Here is a 16720-nt window from a genome sequence, read left to right on the forward strand (position 1 = left end):
TACTACTACCAATAATAATATTATTAATAATAATATAAAGATTGTTTAGTCTAGAATCGATCTAAAGATCATCAGTACTTTTTATTTTTAGCTTAAAAATGTGCCATTACTGCATTTTTTAAGTTACATTTTTTTCAGGAAGAAAAGAAGGCCGATGGAAGCATAATCATAATCATAATAATAATAATAATAGTCTTTATGTGGTTTTCTGAGTGTATACACGTGTCTTTCCTCTGCAGGACGTGTCTCCAGTGTCTCAGAGGTTTTATGAACAGTCTCACACACTTTTATCTTCGGATGAAAACTTTTCTCTGGGGCCTCGGGGGCGTGAAGCGGAAGTTGTGAGCGAACCTCTGCCGGGTGACTTCGTGTAACTTCGGGAGAACCCGAGCGGCTTCGCACAGTAAGAAGGTGGAGTTGAGACTTTTCTCTTTTTTTTGGGTGAAGCCCAGATTCCTATCCCTCTTCTTCCTGGGACCTCCGCTGCTGACGCGTCCAGTCCTGAGCTCCTCCGCCACTATGCGCCTGCTCCTGCTGCCCTTAGCGGCCCTGCTCCTCCAGGCGGACTCCTACTTCTCCGAGGAGAAGTACCCGGAGGAGTCGAAGGTGCAGCCTCCCACCGTGGTGATCGCGATCCTCGCCCGCAACGCCGCTCACTCGCTGCCCTTCTACCTCGGAGCCCTGGACAGACTCAACTACCCCAAGGAGCGGATCTCCGTGTGGTGGGTTGGTCTCCATGTCTCCATGTCCCCATGTCCCCCTGTCCTTTTCTAATCCCTCTGCAGCAGCCGTTCAAAAGGTCACCGGCATTTAAATTAGTCTGTGAAAGCAGCAGCAGCAGCAGCCTTCCTTCTTCTCCTTCTTCTCCCCCTCCTCCTCCTTTCTTCTACCCCTCTGTGCCTCTCTCTCTCCCTCTCTCTCTCTCTCTCTCTCTCTTTGCCACATTCATTTCCTTCTGTGGGTTACATGGGTTTGTTTTCTGCAAAAGTTGCTCCAGCTCAAAATCCAGATCAGAACCCTCAAACTGAACTCTCCTCCTGTTGTTTACATCCCTGGAGACAACGTGTCATGGAGTGTCCATCATTTAAAAGCAGCTCTGCTTGTGAATCCCCCCAAAAAACAAAGACCCCAAAACTATGGAACTGACCCTGAAACTCTGAAACACTCCTGTTACTTTTGTTTCCCCTCAGATCCAGATTGTTTCACTAAGTTTCTTCATGCTCATGCTGATTTGATTCTGTTAAATGTGTTATCTCCTTTTTTTACTGTTTGTGGATTTGCTTTTCTGGTCTTTCAATTACTTTGTGTTGATTCTTACAACAACTTTGCACGTCTTATTGTTTTGTCTATATCGTTTACTTTATTTTATTTATTCATCTGATCCTATTTTAAAAGATTTTTCAAAAGCACTTTGAGCTGCATTATATGTATGAGAAGTGCTCTATAAAACAGTTATTAAACAGTTATAAACATGAACTGTATCATTTGAAATTAACTATGATGTGGTAATGGGATTACTCTTAAATGTGATAATGCTTCTTTAGGTGATATGTTCATAGCAGTGGGTGCATATAGGATTTACGCTATATATAGGTTATATATGCTTTCGCGATAAAATATTTTCAAAACATGGAGACGTTCCACTAAATGATGTAAATTGACATTCTAGGCTTAGAATACCACACAACAAACATTATAAAAAATCCCAGAATTGTTCCATGTCTCTGTATCATCTACTGGTTTATTTCTCTTAATATTTCTCTTTCTTGTTGTCATATGAGGTGAAAATACTCCATACATGTTAAAGCCCTGTACGTCCTGCCCCCATCCCCTCCGTCCCATCGGCAGTTAAAGCATCTCACACCCGTGTTTGTTTATTTTAACCATCTGCTCTCCGGCTCCTCAGGGCGGCCACGGATCACAACACCGACAACACCACAGCCATGTTGAAAGAGTGGCTCACGTACACACAGAAGTTTTACCATTACGTCGAGTGGAGACCCATGGATCAGCCCAGGTGAGTGTTTTATCTATTGAACTTTACTTACAATACCGATGTGCTTTAATAGTGATCATGTGCAGAACAAGCAAAATACACAGATGCATATGCAAATAGGAAAGAAGAGAGAGTAATACGCCTGGTGCATCTTTTTTTATTTTACCGGGACTGTAATGAAAGATTCCCTCAAGTGTCATACAGATAGCAATTAAATAAATTAAGCCCCTTGCTAATGGTGCAGCTCAGAGCTGTACTTGAAGCTTCCTTCTCGCTCATTCAGGCTTTTTATCCTACATGCACAGCGGGAATTTACTAGCTGACACTTTGATAGCCTGGCACTCTGTAGTTCAGCTATCTGCCCCGGTGGAGTCGCTCGGTTTTGTCTTTGCATAATGAGGAATGATGCGAAGCGCTGCTGCTTGTCCGGACCCGTCTGTCTGTGTGGACACCTGCCTGAGCCCAGGAGGACGCTAGTGGGAATAGTTTGTGTTTGCATACGAATGATAAAGTCTGGACTCCACTAATCTGCTCAGTTGCAGAACTTTAGTTGTACAGGTCGTGTTTATCATGAAGTATGATCCACCAAATCGGCTTTATTCCCATATTGATATTTACTGGATGTGTTTTTGGTATTCATGTCTCCTTTTTTAAAGACTGCGTTGAAAAGTGGAGATTCCTTTTTGTTTTTTTGAGTTGAATAAACATTTTCCCCATAACGTTTGTTCAGTAAAGGTTCAGAAAACCTCTAGGCTAAGTTAAAAATTATAAAAGAAAAGGACAAATCTAAAGGTTGGTTCGTGGTTTGATCCCTGAAATTTATCTGGGAAAGAAATTGCCCTTGAGGGGATGTGCCGACAGAGAATGAATGTTGTGTGATAGAAAAAAGTGCTGGAAATTGGGTGAATACAATTTGTGCTGTAAAGCCCTTTGAGTGGTGGATAAGACTCTATTTCGTATGTGTGTGTATACATACAAGTATATTGTGTTGTTTCTGTGCGTCTCAGGTCCTATGCAGGAGAAATGGGTCCTAAGCACTGGCCCAACAGCAGATACGAGTACGTGATGAAGCTGAAGCAGGCGGCACTGAACTTTGCCCGGAAGCGCTGGGCCGACTACATCCTGGTACATTATGGAATAATTCATAATTCATATCGTACAGTATCTTCCTTCATTGGATTTGTTTCCTCCTTCGCTGCTGTTATACACAATCTCTCTCCTGTTTCTTCTGTCTCTTCCGTCTCCTTGCTTCTCTGTGTCAGTATGCTGACACTGACAACATCCTCACCAACCCAGAAACACTCAACCTGATGATCGCAGAGAACAAGTCGGTCATCGCTCCCATGTTGGACTCGCAGGGAGCCTACTCCAACTACTGGTGCGGCATCACTCCACAGGTCGGTGTCAACCCGTCGGAAAGTTAAAATCTAAGAAAAACTTTGACACAAGGACCCACGTGTATATTTAAAGTTATCACTCTGCACCTATTCAGGGATACTATCGCCGAACAGCTGAGTACTTCCCCACCCGTCAGCGTCACAGACTGGGCTGCTTCCCGGTGCCCATGGTCCACTCCACCACGCTGCTGGATCTGAGGAAGGAGGGCATGAAGAACCTGGCTTTCTTCCCTCCTCACCAGGACTACTCGTGGCCCTACGACGACATCATCGTGTTCGCCTTCTCCTGTCGAGCTGAAGGTTCGCTTCTGCTACTTTCATATTGTTAAATGTGTCCTAAGGGGAAAACAAGGATTTTAGACAGTTAATGTCTCGTCTGTGTTGCTCCTCAGAGATACAGATGTACCTGTGCAACAAGGAGCGCTACGGCTATCTGAACATCCCGGCCAAACCTCACCACACCCTGGAGGATGATCGCCTCAACTTTGTTCACGTGCACCTGGAGTCCATGAGTAAGAACAGACTGAATTCACTTCTCTTTCATATTCCTAAACAGACAGAGGGTTGAAAATAAACCATGACACAGACTGAATTCATATATAAAAGCAACTAATCCTTGTTTTGTTTCCACATGTTTATCTTGTGTCGCTTTAGCTTTATTTTATGTTCTTGTCTTCTAACTCATGCCCCCTCTTTGTCAAATAGTTGATGGTCCTCCCATGAAACCGTCTCGCTTTGTCCATGTGTTCCCCAAACAGAGAGACCTCATGGGCTTTGATGAGGTAAAAGATATTTTGACTCACGACTGAGTAATGATGTTAAGATGTGAGGAGTTTTAGCTCCATCAAGTGTGAGGATGCTGAGAGAAGGGGAAGTGAAAAGTTGTCCCTGGATGAGTGGAGTTTGTAAAAGAATAGCATGAACAGTGGACTAACACTTGTCCTCCTCGTCTCAGATATATCTGATAAATCTGCGGCGCCGTAAGGACCGCAGGGACCGGATGCTGTTCTCGCTGAACGAGCTGGAGATCGACGTCAAGGTGGTGGATGCTGTGGATGGAAAGTAAGTGAAGCACTAAATACAGTGACGCCGCCGAATTGGCTTCGGTGGAAAGTGTGTTTCCATGAAGGAAAAAGAGATACTGAGAGAAAATGGCGGAAAAAAGGAAATTCACCAGAGGAATATTGTTCTTCCTTTCATGGATCATTTATCCTTCAACCATGATTGACATAACATATTGTGTATGTGTGTGTGTGCAGTGCACTGAACAGCAGTGACATTAAGATCCTGGGTGTTGACCTGCTACCGGGCTACTACGACCCGTTCTCCGGACGCACCCTGACCAAGGGAGAGGTGGGCTGCTTCCTCAGCCACTACTTCATCTGGAAGGAGGTGAGCGGACACACACCGTTCACACTGGGTCTTTATGGACATAACTGACAGATGTGTGTAGGGAATAATAAAATGAATGGGACAAATAATTGGATTCTGCTGTCGGGATAGGGTGTAGTAAGATTATATGGGCAGATCGATTTTTTTATGTCATTCATTGCGATCCATGACATTTTTAGGTTTAAATAAGTTTAATTTAAGGAACCAATACTAAGATTTTGCCAAATAGATGATATACGATTTAATTTGAGTATATTTGCTAATTGCTGAATAAGTTTGGATCCTAAAATCAAACCTTACAGGACGTGATGTGTTTCTGTCTCCTCCCATCTCAGATGGTGGACGAGCAGATGGACAAGGCGCTCGTCCTCGAAGACGATGTCCGTTTCCAGGCCAACTTCAAGCGACGGGTCCTCAAACTGTTGGAGGAGGTGAAGCAGGTGGAACTGGACTGGGACATCATGTAAGACCTCCTTTATTCCCCTGTTCAAGGATGTATAATATAAGGTTATGTGAATACAGGATCCTCAGAAGTCAGAAGAAAAGTCCAAGTTCAGAGATGCAAAACAAATCAGTCATAGCTTATTTAAAGGTGTAAATATTTAGCTGAGTTGTGTACTTATATTTATACTCTGTCTGGATGAGGGTTTTCAGTCATTTAACATCCTGATCTTTAGTTATCAGAGAAACAACCAGCTTTCCCAGGACGTCACGTGTCGGCCAAACAGCGTCCGAGGAACAGCGAGTTTTAAAGTGGAACCGTTTTATTCAGTGTTTTAACTGGTTTAAGTCACATGGTCCTTTTGTTATGTAGAGTAGGAGACTTCAGTGGATAATTCGACCGTAATTAAAAAGCTCAGACGCTGAGGGGATCCAAATCGGGAGAAGCAGAGTGATGAAGACATTAAACTCCATCTCCTGTTTTTCTTAGTTGCAGAAAAATACACACTGTGCGTTAAAATAAACTTAAACAGTCTCAGGGGCTAAACAAGTTCAGGCACGTATTTGTTTCTGAGTTTCTCTGATTTAGACTTTAAAGAGCATGGAAATAAACCTCAGACATGAAGAAAGTGTTTTGAAAGTATCAGCAAGAAGCAGGAAGTGCACCAGCTTGTTGTTTGTGTGTATTTTTGTTTCCATAACTTTCTGGAAATAGTCACGACACATGTGCACAACAAATGCTGCAACAAAAAAAAAGACCTTCATTCCTTCTCCTTCACCCTTTGTCTTTCTGCTGCAGATACTTCGGCAGAAAGCAGGTGAATCCTGGGAGCGAGAAGGAGGTGGAGAACGTCCAGAACCTGGTGTACGCCGACTACTCCTACTGGACTCTGTCTTATGCCATCTCCCTGCAAGGAGCCCAGAAACTGGTCAACGCCGAACCGCTTTCCAAGATGCTGCCTGTGGATGAGTTCCTCCCCATCATGTATGACAAGCATCCCAAGTACGTGTGAAAACTGCTCTGAGGCCACTGGCAGAAACCGGCTCATTTCTTGTACTGGTGCATGAACACATCTTACCTTTTCTTATCTTGTTGTAGTTACTCTTGTTCTTCAGTGGTAAACCTTGACTCTCTCAGCCGCCCTGGGACCCCAGACACATAAAGTTAAAAACAGACCTCCTGCATACTTTCCCTATAGCTGCCTAAACTTATATACATGCTGTATATTTAACCTTTTATTGAGGAATAGATTAAAGAGCTATAGTGAAGTCTGTGGTTTCTCTGAGAGGACGGTCGTAATCTCTATTCCTGTCAGTTTATTATGCTGCACTTTTCAAGATAGAAAACCACAAAGAAACCACATTTCTAAATACATCTCTATTCTTTCAGAACATTTTTTATTTTATGATATGCAGGTTTCTTGGCTGCATCTCTCTCTCTGTGATTGAGTGATCGTCTGGACTTGGCCGTGTGGAAGTTCACTTTTGTTAACCACAGTGTGGCTGCCAGACAGACGGGATTCAGATGTGTTTGTGGCAGACTTGTGCTGAAAGTCAAAAATGTGTGGGGTATTTTTAGCCATGCTTGTTACTTGTCTATTGGATGGATTCTGAAATGAATTTGGTCCATACACTCATGTCCCCATCTTTGTGAATTTTAATTACTTAAACACTAATATCAGGTCAAATTTGTATTTGTCTCAAACTTTGATGGATGACATGACAGCTCCTCAAAAGTGAAGCCTTTATCACTGCTGCCTTATCACCGCCTGGTATCTGGCTGCAGAAGAGGTCATAAACCCCGCCTCCTCCATGAAACTGATTCGACAGTGGTTGAGCGTGTGTATTGGCAGGACCATGCTACTGTGGCCCCTCCCCCTGATCACTACTGCAGAGACAAATGCTGTGTTCCAAATCACCCACTCATCCACTATTCCCTACTTCTCTATATAGTGATAACTACATAGAGCACTACATAGTGAGCTCATCTGGAAAAGATGAAAATGCTTTCCAACACTACTCTGCACATTTTCTCTGCGTGGAATCAATCCTCCAGCTGGTTTTCATTTATTTTCTGCACATTTTGTGAACAACAATACAATATTGTTAGCAACAGCGTTTAGCTCCTTCCAACAGTCCCACTTTCTTTCTTCATAGTTTTTGCCCCTTGTCTCATGAATCCTAACCCAGATGGTTGCACATGTAATCTGTGTTTCTCTTTTGTTCCTAGTTCATCATAAAGGCATAGTGCCAAATAGTTTTTTAATCTAACAGCTGCATGTTAAAGCAAGTCTGAGAGTCTCAGTCTTTCCCATCATGCCACAGTGATGATGGAGCAGAGTTAGTCAGACACATATGAGGTGCTGCAGACTGTAAGAGATGAAATGGAGCCCCTGCAGACCGGAGTGTTTGGCAGTGACGGCATTCTTCAACCTGTGTGGAAAACTGGCCTGAAGCCAAGCCACTCTCTCTATTCTCTGTCTCTTTCCCCCTCTCTCACCTCTGTGATTTTAATTCAATATGCTTGACTGGTCCTCTAAGAATGCACGACGGCGACTGCACACCACACATCAGTCCTGCTGTCGTCCTTCACACTTAAAGTGACCGAAAAACAGCCAAACGCATGTATTGGAAATTAGGTTCAAAATAACGGAAATATTAAGGATTAACAGTGAATTGTGGAAAAAATTGCAAGAGGTGCACTAATAGTAAATCTTTGACGCAATTTTTCAAACTGTTATTATGATTTATATTCTCAAATGAAATCCATGTGATCTCTAACCACTGTTTTCTCTCCACAGTAAGGTCTACAAGTCCAATTTCCCCAACAGGAACCTACAAGCCTTCAGTACACGCCCCCTGGTGGTCCAGCCGTGCCACTACGCCGGGGATCCCGACTGGGTGAGCGACACCGAGACGTCCACGCTGTGGGACGATGACTCCGTACGCACAGATTGGAGGGGCTCCCACAAGACCCTGAAGGGGGCGGCGGCGGCCCCCGGGATGCTGTCAGCTGCCTACAAGGATGAACTCTAGTGCGGAGCTGACATAGCTGAGCAGAAAGTCGAGGTCAAGAGGTCAGAGGGACAGATGCCTGGAGGAAGGAACTACACCCAGACTTTATTTGGAGTTCTCCTGGACTTTGACTTTTTCAAAGCGCGTAAGCAAGTGTACGGGAGGATTATTTTTATATAACGATGGGTGTTTGCATCTCAGCAAATCAGATGCTTGAACTTGCACAACAGATTTTTCTCGAACAATCCGCCCTTTAGATATTTTTTACTTTACTCAGAAGATACTTTTTTTTAATATTCTGAGCGTTTAAACAGTTGTATGGTTAAGAATAGCATTTTTTTTTACTTGAATGTGTGCCTGTGTGTTTGTGATGATGCATGTTCATAATTCTAATTACAGAGCTTTTAAAACAGCAGAAGCGGTTTTACAAGACTGAGGCTCCAGTAGCTGCACTGTTCACAACCTCTGGCAAGTCTGGACCAAAGTCTGATACTGTCATCGCTATGATTTCTTCTCTGTCTGTTTATTCATTTCTCCATATTTTCTTATTTGGGACTGTCGAATGCAAACGTAGACTGATTGATCCCATTGAATTGATCCCATTGGCTTCATGTGACTGTGTCATTGGTACAGACTATATGCAGGAAGTATTTAGTTTGTGAAGCCAACACATTGAATGTTTGCATTTGTACAATCTAAGCTTTTAAATAATGTGTATTTTTGATATCAAGTCATTGCTGCATCTTCTTTTTAAAAAGTATGAACCCTCCACACGTATCTTTGCAGCTGTCTCATGATGTCATCTTGAAACGCAGCCTATAATAACCTTGTCGTAGCTTCACTTGGATCCTCTTCAGTCCAGGAATTTGTTGACACTCTGTGGCGTGTAATGCTGATGTCCCTCATGGATTTAAATTACAGAGTACATTCATGTTTTTGCATTCACGATGATCTAATTTCACGTATTCATTAGTCTGTCGGTGTGCGTATGGTACTCCTCCTGCATTTGTCTTAATTTATTTATTGAGCTTTTCTGACGTGGTCGACAGACGAGTCGCTTCACTTTATGAACAACATGTCACCAGAGTGGAATGTCGTTTCTACCAAAGGCCCCTTCTCTTTTTTTGAGCGATACAATTGTATATTCAGACTTTATAAAGATAGGATGTGATGATAAGTGTAAAGCTACTTTTTTAAATGTTAATAAAAGTGAGATTTTGCACATTCTTTCATCCGAATACAGCATGTACTTACCAAAGTCTGCCACAAGAGGGTGGAATATCGTATTTCATGCAAGAACCAGGAGGATGTGCTGAGCTCATGTTTCCTGGACACATGTACATTTCCATATTCTTTAAAGAAAACCTTTATTTTTATTCATTTATTTGAATGACTATCTGTGTGATCCATATTTCAAATTAAACTAATGGCAAACATTGGCTTAAACTTCCTCGCTGCAAAATTAAGTCAACTTAAAACCTTAGTGCAATTCAAGTATATACTGTATGTAAGTCTGTGCTGGGGCTTATTTGTAATTATATAATTAAATCTAGGTTGATCAGTCCGTTTGTTTCACATTATTTAAACTGACCAAATCAAACCAGGACATCTGTATTTAGCCCTTTAGTGTGACATTATTTTTTTTGTGATGTAATATCTCCTTTAATTCTTAGTTGCAACATGGAGAGTGGGCTGTGTATTTAAGACTTAAACTCCCAGATTTAACCTGTCTTTTAACGTCAAAACATTATTAGCATATGCAGTTGGTGCATGGTGACTCACTTTGGTCTAATCCTTATTTCCCTTTATAAGACATTTGATATGTGCACGAGGCAGAGACACACATTCACCCCTGAGCAAAGCACAGCTGTATGCACATGCATCGAACCAAGTTATGTGACCTAATTTCTCTCTGGAAAACTTTCTCTGGGATCAGAGTGAGTGAAACACACACAGAAAGATCTACACGCCTGTTTATGTGCACACGCTTCACCAGAGAGACTGTTTCTTAACCACATGTATTCCAGGCCACACAGTTCAAAGGTTGATAGAATTAGATTCAGCTCCTGTCCAGTTTGAGGCTGTTAGAAGTGACTGGACAGAACCTGTCAGGGGGGGGGGACACAGGCTCAGCTGCTCATTGGCTGCTGGTTTGGAGGTGGAGTTAAATGGGGTCAGCTTTGCAAGTTGAGAAACTGCATATGGCTCAGAGCAGTAGGTTTCATAATGTTGAGGGTCTTCTTTTTGCACCATTGATCCCCCCTCTGCAAGATCACCACAGTATCTCTCTCTCTCTCTCTCTCACACACACACACACACACACACACACACACACACACACACACACACACACACACACACACACACACACACACACACACACTACAACCATGATCGCTCTGTGGACCTTGAGGACTTCAGTGGTTGTAACAGCTGCTGTCTCATATCCCCCAACACACACACACACACACGCACACACACACAGGCACAAACACACACACACACACACACACACACACACACACACACACACACACACACACACACACACACACACACACACACACACACCTCCACTTTCCCTTTTTCACTCCAAATACAGTTTAGCAAAAACAATAAATGCACTTCAAAATCTGAATTATGCATGTCATGATATCAACATGACTGATACATATTAATAACCAGGGATCCCTGTGTGCCCTGGTATCAGCTGCAGTGCGTGTGCGTGTGCGTGGGGAGGAAGAGGAGGAGGAGGAGGAGGAGGAGTAAAAACAGGAACTACCACCGCAGATCTCTGAGCTTCTTCATCTCCCACGCTGCACTTTTTAAAAAAAGGTTCGAGCTCTCGGCCATTCCCCCCCCCTGCAACTCCTTCTCTGCAAACTGTTCTTCTCCTCTTCCTCTTCCTCTTCCTCCTCCTCTTCCTCCTCCTTGGATCGGGTGCGACCGGGTCGGTGTGTGTCAGCAGGAACCGAAGGTAAAGTGTGCAGATCGAACCCGAGTTGTGTTGGGTTGTTGTGTCGTGTTGTGTCACATGCTGCGTTTAATGCCACGTTGCTTCGTGCAGCTGCTCACACATGTTCTGTGTGTTATTCTGCCGTGTTGCGTTCAAGTGCATGTGGTGGAACGTGTCACTTTGTTGCATTGTGTTTTTTTTGTTTATTTCAGGTGTTGCGAACTTGTTGTGCAAACTTTGCAGTGCAGGGGGGGAGTGCGGGTGACGTCACTGCAGCTGATCTGTCAGTTTGTACTATTCATGTGACTCATTATTTACTCAAACTAAATGTTGGTACATTTTCAAAGTTGTGGCTGCAACAGCTAATCGATTTAGTCGACTATAATCGATTTTAAAAATAGCTGGCATGATCATGATATCTACAACACCGTTCTGAATCGGTATCTGAATCAAAGATATGTTGAACCTGAATCATGACTAGTCAGAATTAAATAGTAGGTATCTGAAACTGGAATTATGGTAATAACTAAGTTGCACATGTCTGTAATACACATAGAAAGAGACTAATGTCAAAAACACGAATGAACTGCTGGTAAGGATAAAACAGCCTTAGACTTTTTATCGGATTAATAATTGATGAATTAAAAAAATAATTGACAGATTAATCAATTTTCAGAACAGTTGTTAGTTGCAGTCCTAGACGTAATATTCTTTACACTCTGTGGATGACAGACTTGTGTAAGTGGCAGCGCTTCACTGCATGTGAAAGGACACGATAAGATAACCTGAACTTTAAGCCACCACCAAAATATAGTTTTCGTGCTCAGTGTTGACCAGGCGTCACATTGTGTTAGATAATGTGGGAGCAAACTAACAGGCGTCTCATGTACAATGTGACATGTTGTGGGTCCATGTGCGTAAAGAAACTCCAGCATTGACATTGCTACCATACTTTGTTTTCCCTCCATATCCTCCTCATCACTGTCAAAAGCACAAGTTTGATCCACAAATCCAAATGAATCTCGACATGTGCAGACATTACCTCACAGACCAACTCGTAGTTATCAGAAATAACTACTCGTTTTATCTTTTTTAGTGATAATGTGACTTACTGAACCTTGCTCTCTGTTGTCTTTTGGGTCGCCGGGCAGGGGTTTTCCTACTGGAACTGGAGATTAATCACATTATCTGACATTTCTTGAACCTTATATTGTACCTCAATTAATGCGTAACTCCATTAGCGATAAAAGTGACCTGAACTTTGGATTTATGAAGGAAGTATGACATTGATTCTTCATCACTTAACAAATGTGTCATGTATCAGAGGAAAAAATGGGTTTATAAATAATTTGAAGACTAGCCCTTCTTCTGTGACAATGCATATTTTGTGAAACGTCTCTCAGCTGTGTCTCACTTTGTCCCCTTGTAACATCTGACTGTCCACAGGTGACCATGGCCTTCCTCGGGAGCGCAGCTCGGCGCTTGGTGTTGGCAGCGCGCCCCCCTCTCTCTCCTCTGTGCCGGGCGAGTACTCGGGCCTACAGCTCAACGCCCACCCAGGAAAAAAGTGTCCCCTACGAGAAGACGCTCCAACAGAAGGAGGGAGCGTCCTCTGGTCCCACTAAACCTCTGCCCAGGTCAGCTCAGCAGATGGACGGAAGGAGAGAGAGCTTTTATATTACCATAGGATGATTTATGAGGAGGATTGTGTTCATAGAGATGCAAAGTGATGGATCAATATGTGGTTATGATTATGGACTGGTTGATGGAGGACTAATGGTCACGATGACTGAAAGATCGTAGAAGCTCTGACAACAGACATCTCATTTTCAGTTTAACAAAATAAAATATAATTTTGAAATAATGCACCTATGGTCGCAAGTAGTGATATTATTAATTCAAAGAAATTCAAGCCCAATCATTATTCTTTTTTTAAATGTCAGGTGAAATACTTAGGTATATCAACCTATTCCCCTTGAATAACAGAAAGTAGCTTTAAGTGGCGTCGTCCTTGTCTCACTTTGAAAGTCTCAGCTCACCTGTAGCTTCTCTGTCACCCGCCTCAGATCAGCGGACGCCGTGGTGATCGGCGGCGGAAGCCTGGGCTGTCAGACCATCTACCACCTGGCTAAAATGGGAATGACCAACGTGGTCCTGCTGGAGAGAGACAGACTGACCGCGGGCACCACCTGGCACACTGCAGGTAACCAACTGCAGGGATAAGGTGTGAGGAGCGTGTGTGTGTACCTGAAATAATGCAAACTGAAATGCATCCAAAGATTCTCTATTATTGTCAAATTAAATGGTGGCCAAACTTCACCTGAACCCATACACCAATTTTTTTTTTTAAACATATATTTATTGGTTTTATACAGTTTCATACATTTACATACATACATGAATCTTCCCCAACCTGAACATATGGCGCCCATACGCCAATTTAAAATTTTTCTCTGAATCCGTTCCGCACCGGTCTGTCAGGCTCTGGTTGTGTATCCACATACTTCACATTCATTGTGGTTTATGTATTTCTGTACACCGGCTCATGTGTCTTTTACCCCAGGCCTGCTGTGGCAGCTCCGGCCCAGTGACGTTGAGGTTGAGCTTCTGGCCCACACCAGGAACGTGATCAGCAAAGACCTGGAAGAGGAGACGGGCCTCCACACAGGATGGATCCAGAATGGAGGACTCTTCATCGCCTCCAACAAGCAGAGACTGGACGAGTACAAGCGCCTCATGTCGGTAAGAATGGAGATGGGCTTGTTTTGGCTACAGGGAGGAAAGGTGAACTGTATGGTGGGGTAAAGAGATCAGGTTCATCATGGGACACACGTTTTTTGTTTGGTGCAAGGGTCGATTTGATAGATTAGGGGTTTAAAATGTAAAGTTTTAAAAACTGCTCAACATGGCACATGAGGAGAAAAGTCTTTGTTTACCTTGATTCACATGTTGCATGTTCAAAGTTCAGCCAGAAAAAAAAAAGGTAAAATGTCAACACCAACGACTACCAGTGTAGTTTTCCTCAAATGTTTCAATTTGAAACACAGAAAAGTAAAACTCTAGACAAATATGTGTGAAGTCTGTTATTAGAGTCAATTCTCAACCATATACTACTTGTTCCTGTATAAAGAAACATGTTTAATGTACCAGGCCTAAGAAAAGTTAAATAAAAACTTAAGACTCTGACTCAGGGTTTTGTTACAGTAATGTATGTGATTCCAACTTGAAACGAGCACACTGCTGAATCTTTGTTCTGCTTCAGATTAGACTTATTTAAAGAAAATGGTTGAAATCTTTACTTAAGAAAAGATAAATCCGCATATGTTTATGTTGTTGAAGATCCCCGCTGGTATCTCCAGGGCAGCAGCTGCAGTGAAGTTGTGATGTTCAGAGTCAAAGTGCGTTTCTGGCTGCGATGAATCATACAAAGACTTCAGTGGAAAATGATTTTGCAAATTGAAATCTGTTAAATTCATCAACTAATAATTATCAGTGTCAGACGAGGTTACTTGAGATGAATCCATCGTTCTCCGTTAGGACCTGAAACCCTGAAACGTGTCATATCCTCTTATTTCTAGCTGGGTAAAGTTTACGGTATTGAGTCCTACGTGCTGTCGCCTGCTGAGACCAAGGACCTGTATCCTCTGATGAACGTGGACGATCTGTACGGAACCCTGTATGTTCCAAAGGACGGCACCATGGACCCGGCTGGCACCTGCACCACGCTGAGCAGAGCTGCCACAGCCAGGGGAGCCAAGGTAAACTGCAGTGATACACTAACCATCTCTTTTCTGGTTGGACCATGAATATGTTGTTCTATCCAACACACAATCTGGTTAGTGAGTCAGGTGAGCTGCTGCTGTGTGTGTGTGTGTGTGTGTGTGTGATAGACAAAACCCAGTACAGTGTAAAAAAAGCATCCTTATCGAAACAAGAGAATCTATTAAAGATGGTCATGTCATTACCTTCATTAATTGCTGTTTCAAAGAGACGATATTTCCTCTTGAATCTGCATGTTTATGATGGTCCCAGTCTACTGTAATTATCTTGAATAATAAATAAACCCAATATGAACAGTAACTCAAACGAACTGTATTCCAAAGTGCTTTACATAAAAATAATATATATAAGAGAAAATGTCTGTTTTGCATAATTTTTTTTGGTGGTTATACTCGTAAAATGCAGCCTGAAGGATCACGTCTTTTACTATTTGGCTTTTAGTCATCATGGAGGCAGCAGCTGTTTGCAGGTTGATCAGTATTCAGGCCATGAATTTAAAAAAAAGCTGTCGTAAAAATAACAAAGTTGACCACAGGTTTTCAGTGAAGTCACAATTCGTAAATCACCATAATTAGCCTCCCGAAGCTAAAGCTACTTGAAGCCAGTGAGGCCATGTGATCATTGTGTGTATTGTTATGTTGAAATGTTGAAGAGCTCAGCCAACCTGCACTTTACTATTGAGCTCTTTGCTCTCAGAGAATGATTATGAAAGTATCAATAGGAATATTAACTACGGCAAAATTGTGTCATACCACTATCACAGTATCACAATATAGACTATAAATCTTTTCACATGCTCCCATCTTTTCAGTGGACAGATTTTAAAATGGCTTCACAACTTCTCTGCCAGGGTGGAAAGGCCCAAATACTGTTTCTCCATGTTGCATGAGAATAACTCCACCTTTCTGTCTTAAAACTAGGTAATTGAGAACTGCCCTGTGACCGGCATCACCACGCACACAGATGACCTCGGGGTGAAGAGGGTGAAGGCGGTGGAGACCCCCCACGGGACAATTGAAACATCTTGTGTGGTGAACTGTGCAGGTGAGACTAACTAACTAATCCTCCAAAGACACAAAAACATTACAGTTGACGAGGATTTTGGTTTAGTTAGAGATGGAAAAGAAACATTTAGTGGAAGTTTGTGGAAGGTGATGTCAAAGCAGCTTTTCATACCTCTGAGCTCTTGCTGGTGCACGTAGTCTTTTTCTTGAAATTCCCTCTCTCCTGGATGCAATATGATTTTTGTCTCTGTTTGTTTCTTGCAGGTGTGTGGGCCACCAAGCTCGGGGAAATGGCCGGAGTCAGGGTGCCTCTCGTGGCGATGCATCATGCCTATGTGGTGACAGAGAGAATTGAAGGCATACAGGTAGGACCAGCCGCCACCCGTCATATCTAAAATCTGCTTTATTTGAAACACGCCCAGACAAATGTCGACTGTAAGATTTAATTGCCCTTTAATTCCCCTTGGAGACAGAAATTCTGTCCTTTTATATGTATTACTTTCATGTGAACAATAGGGGGCACTATGGCCACAGAGATTTCAGACTGTGTGTGTTTGTCTGTGCGTGGTATGTGTGTGTAGTGATGAAGTGTGTTTGCTTGTTTGTGTAAGAGATAGAGGCAGATTGATTTGTTTGAACACATAAATGTCAGTCATGTGTTCGTATTCAGGAGCATCAGTGAGGCCTGTGTGTGCAGCTACACCGCTCGTGCACATGATCCACTGTAATTGTGACTGTG

The 16720-nt window shown here is 42.7% G+C and overlaps 2 protein-coding genes across 2 annotated transcripts in view; both read left to right on the forward strand.

Moving 5' to 3' along the window:
- Positions 1 to 510: 510 nt before the first annotated feature.
- Positions 511 to 8568, forward strand: cercam (cerebral endothelial cell adhesion molecule). The gene is made up of 12 exons (XM_061075692.1): positions 511 to 722; positions 1907 to 2017; positions 3004 to 3121; positions 3259 to 3393; positions 3489 to 3693; positions 3786 to 3905; positions 4099 to 4175; positions 4349 to 4455; positions 4653 to 4785; positions 5121 to 5248; positions 6026 to 6229; positions 8028 to 8568. The coding sequence occupies exons 1-12, from the start codon at positions 520 to 522 to the stop codon at positions 8260 to 8262; spliced, it is 1776 nt and encodes a 591-aa protein (XP_060931675.1). The 5' UTR covers positions 511 to 519; the 3' UTR covers positions 8263 to 8568.
- A 2440-nt stretch (positions 8569 to 11008) lies between these two features.
- Positions 11009 to 16720, forward strand: part of sardh (sarcosine dehydrogenase) — a 34618-nt gene continuing 28906 nt past the window's right edge. Inside the window, exons 1-7 of the mRNA XM_061075275.1 lie at positions 11009 to 11218; positions 12644 to 12834; positions 13264 to 13400; positions 13761 to 13939; positions 14776 to 14955; positions 15898 to 16021; positions 16246 to 16346. Of these exons, the coding sequence (XP_060931258.1) occupies positions 12650 to 12834; positions 13264 to 13400; positions 13761 to 13939; positions 14776 to 14955; positions 15898 to 16021; positions 16246 to 16346 (906 nt within the window). The 5' untranslated portion in view covers positions 11009 to 11218; positions 12644 to 12649. The remainder of the gene's footprint in view (positions 11219 to 12643; positions 12835 to 13263; positions 13401 to 13760; positions 13940 to 14775; positions 14956 to 15897; positions 16022 to 16245; positions 16347 to 16720) is intronic.

The sequence above is a fragment of the Limanda limanda genome, chromosome 1, assembly GCF_963576545.1.
Source record: "Limanda limanda chromosome 1, fLimLim1.1, whole genome shotgun sequence".
NCBI lineage: Eukaryota > Metazoa > Chordata > Actinopteri > Pleuronectiformes > Pleuronectidae > Limanda > Limanda limanda.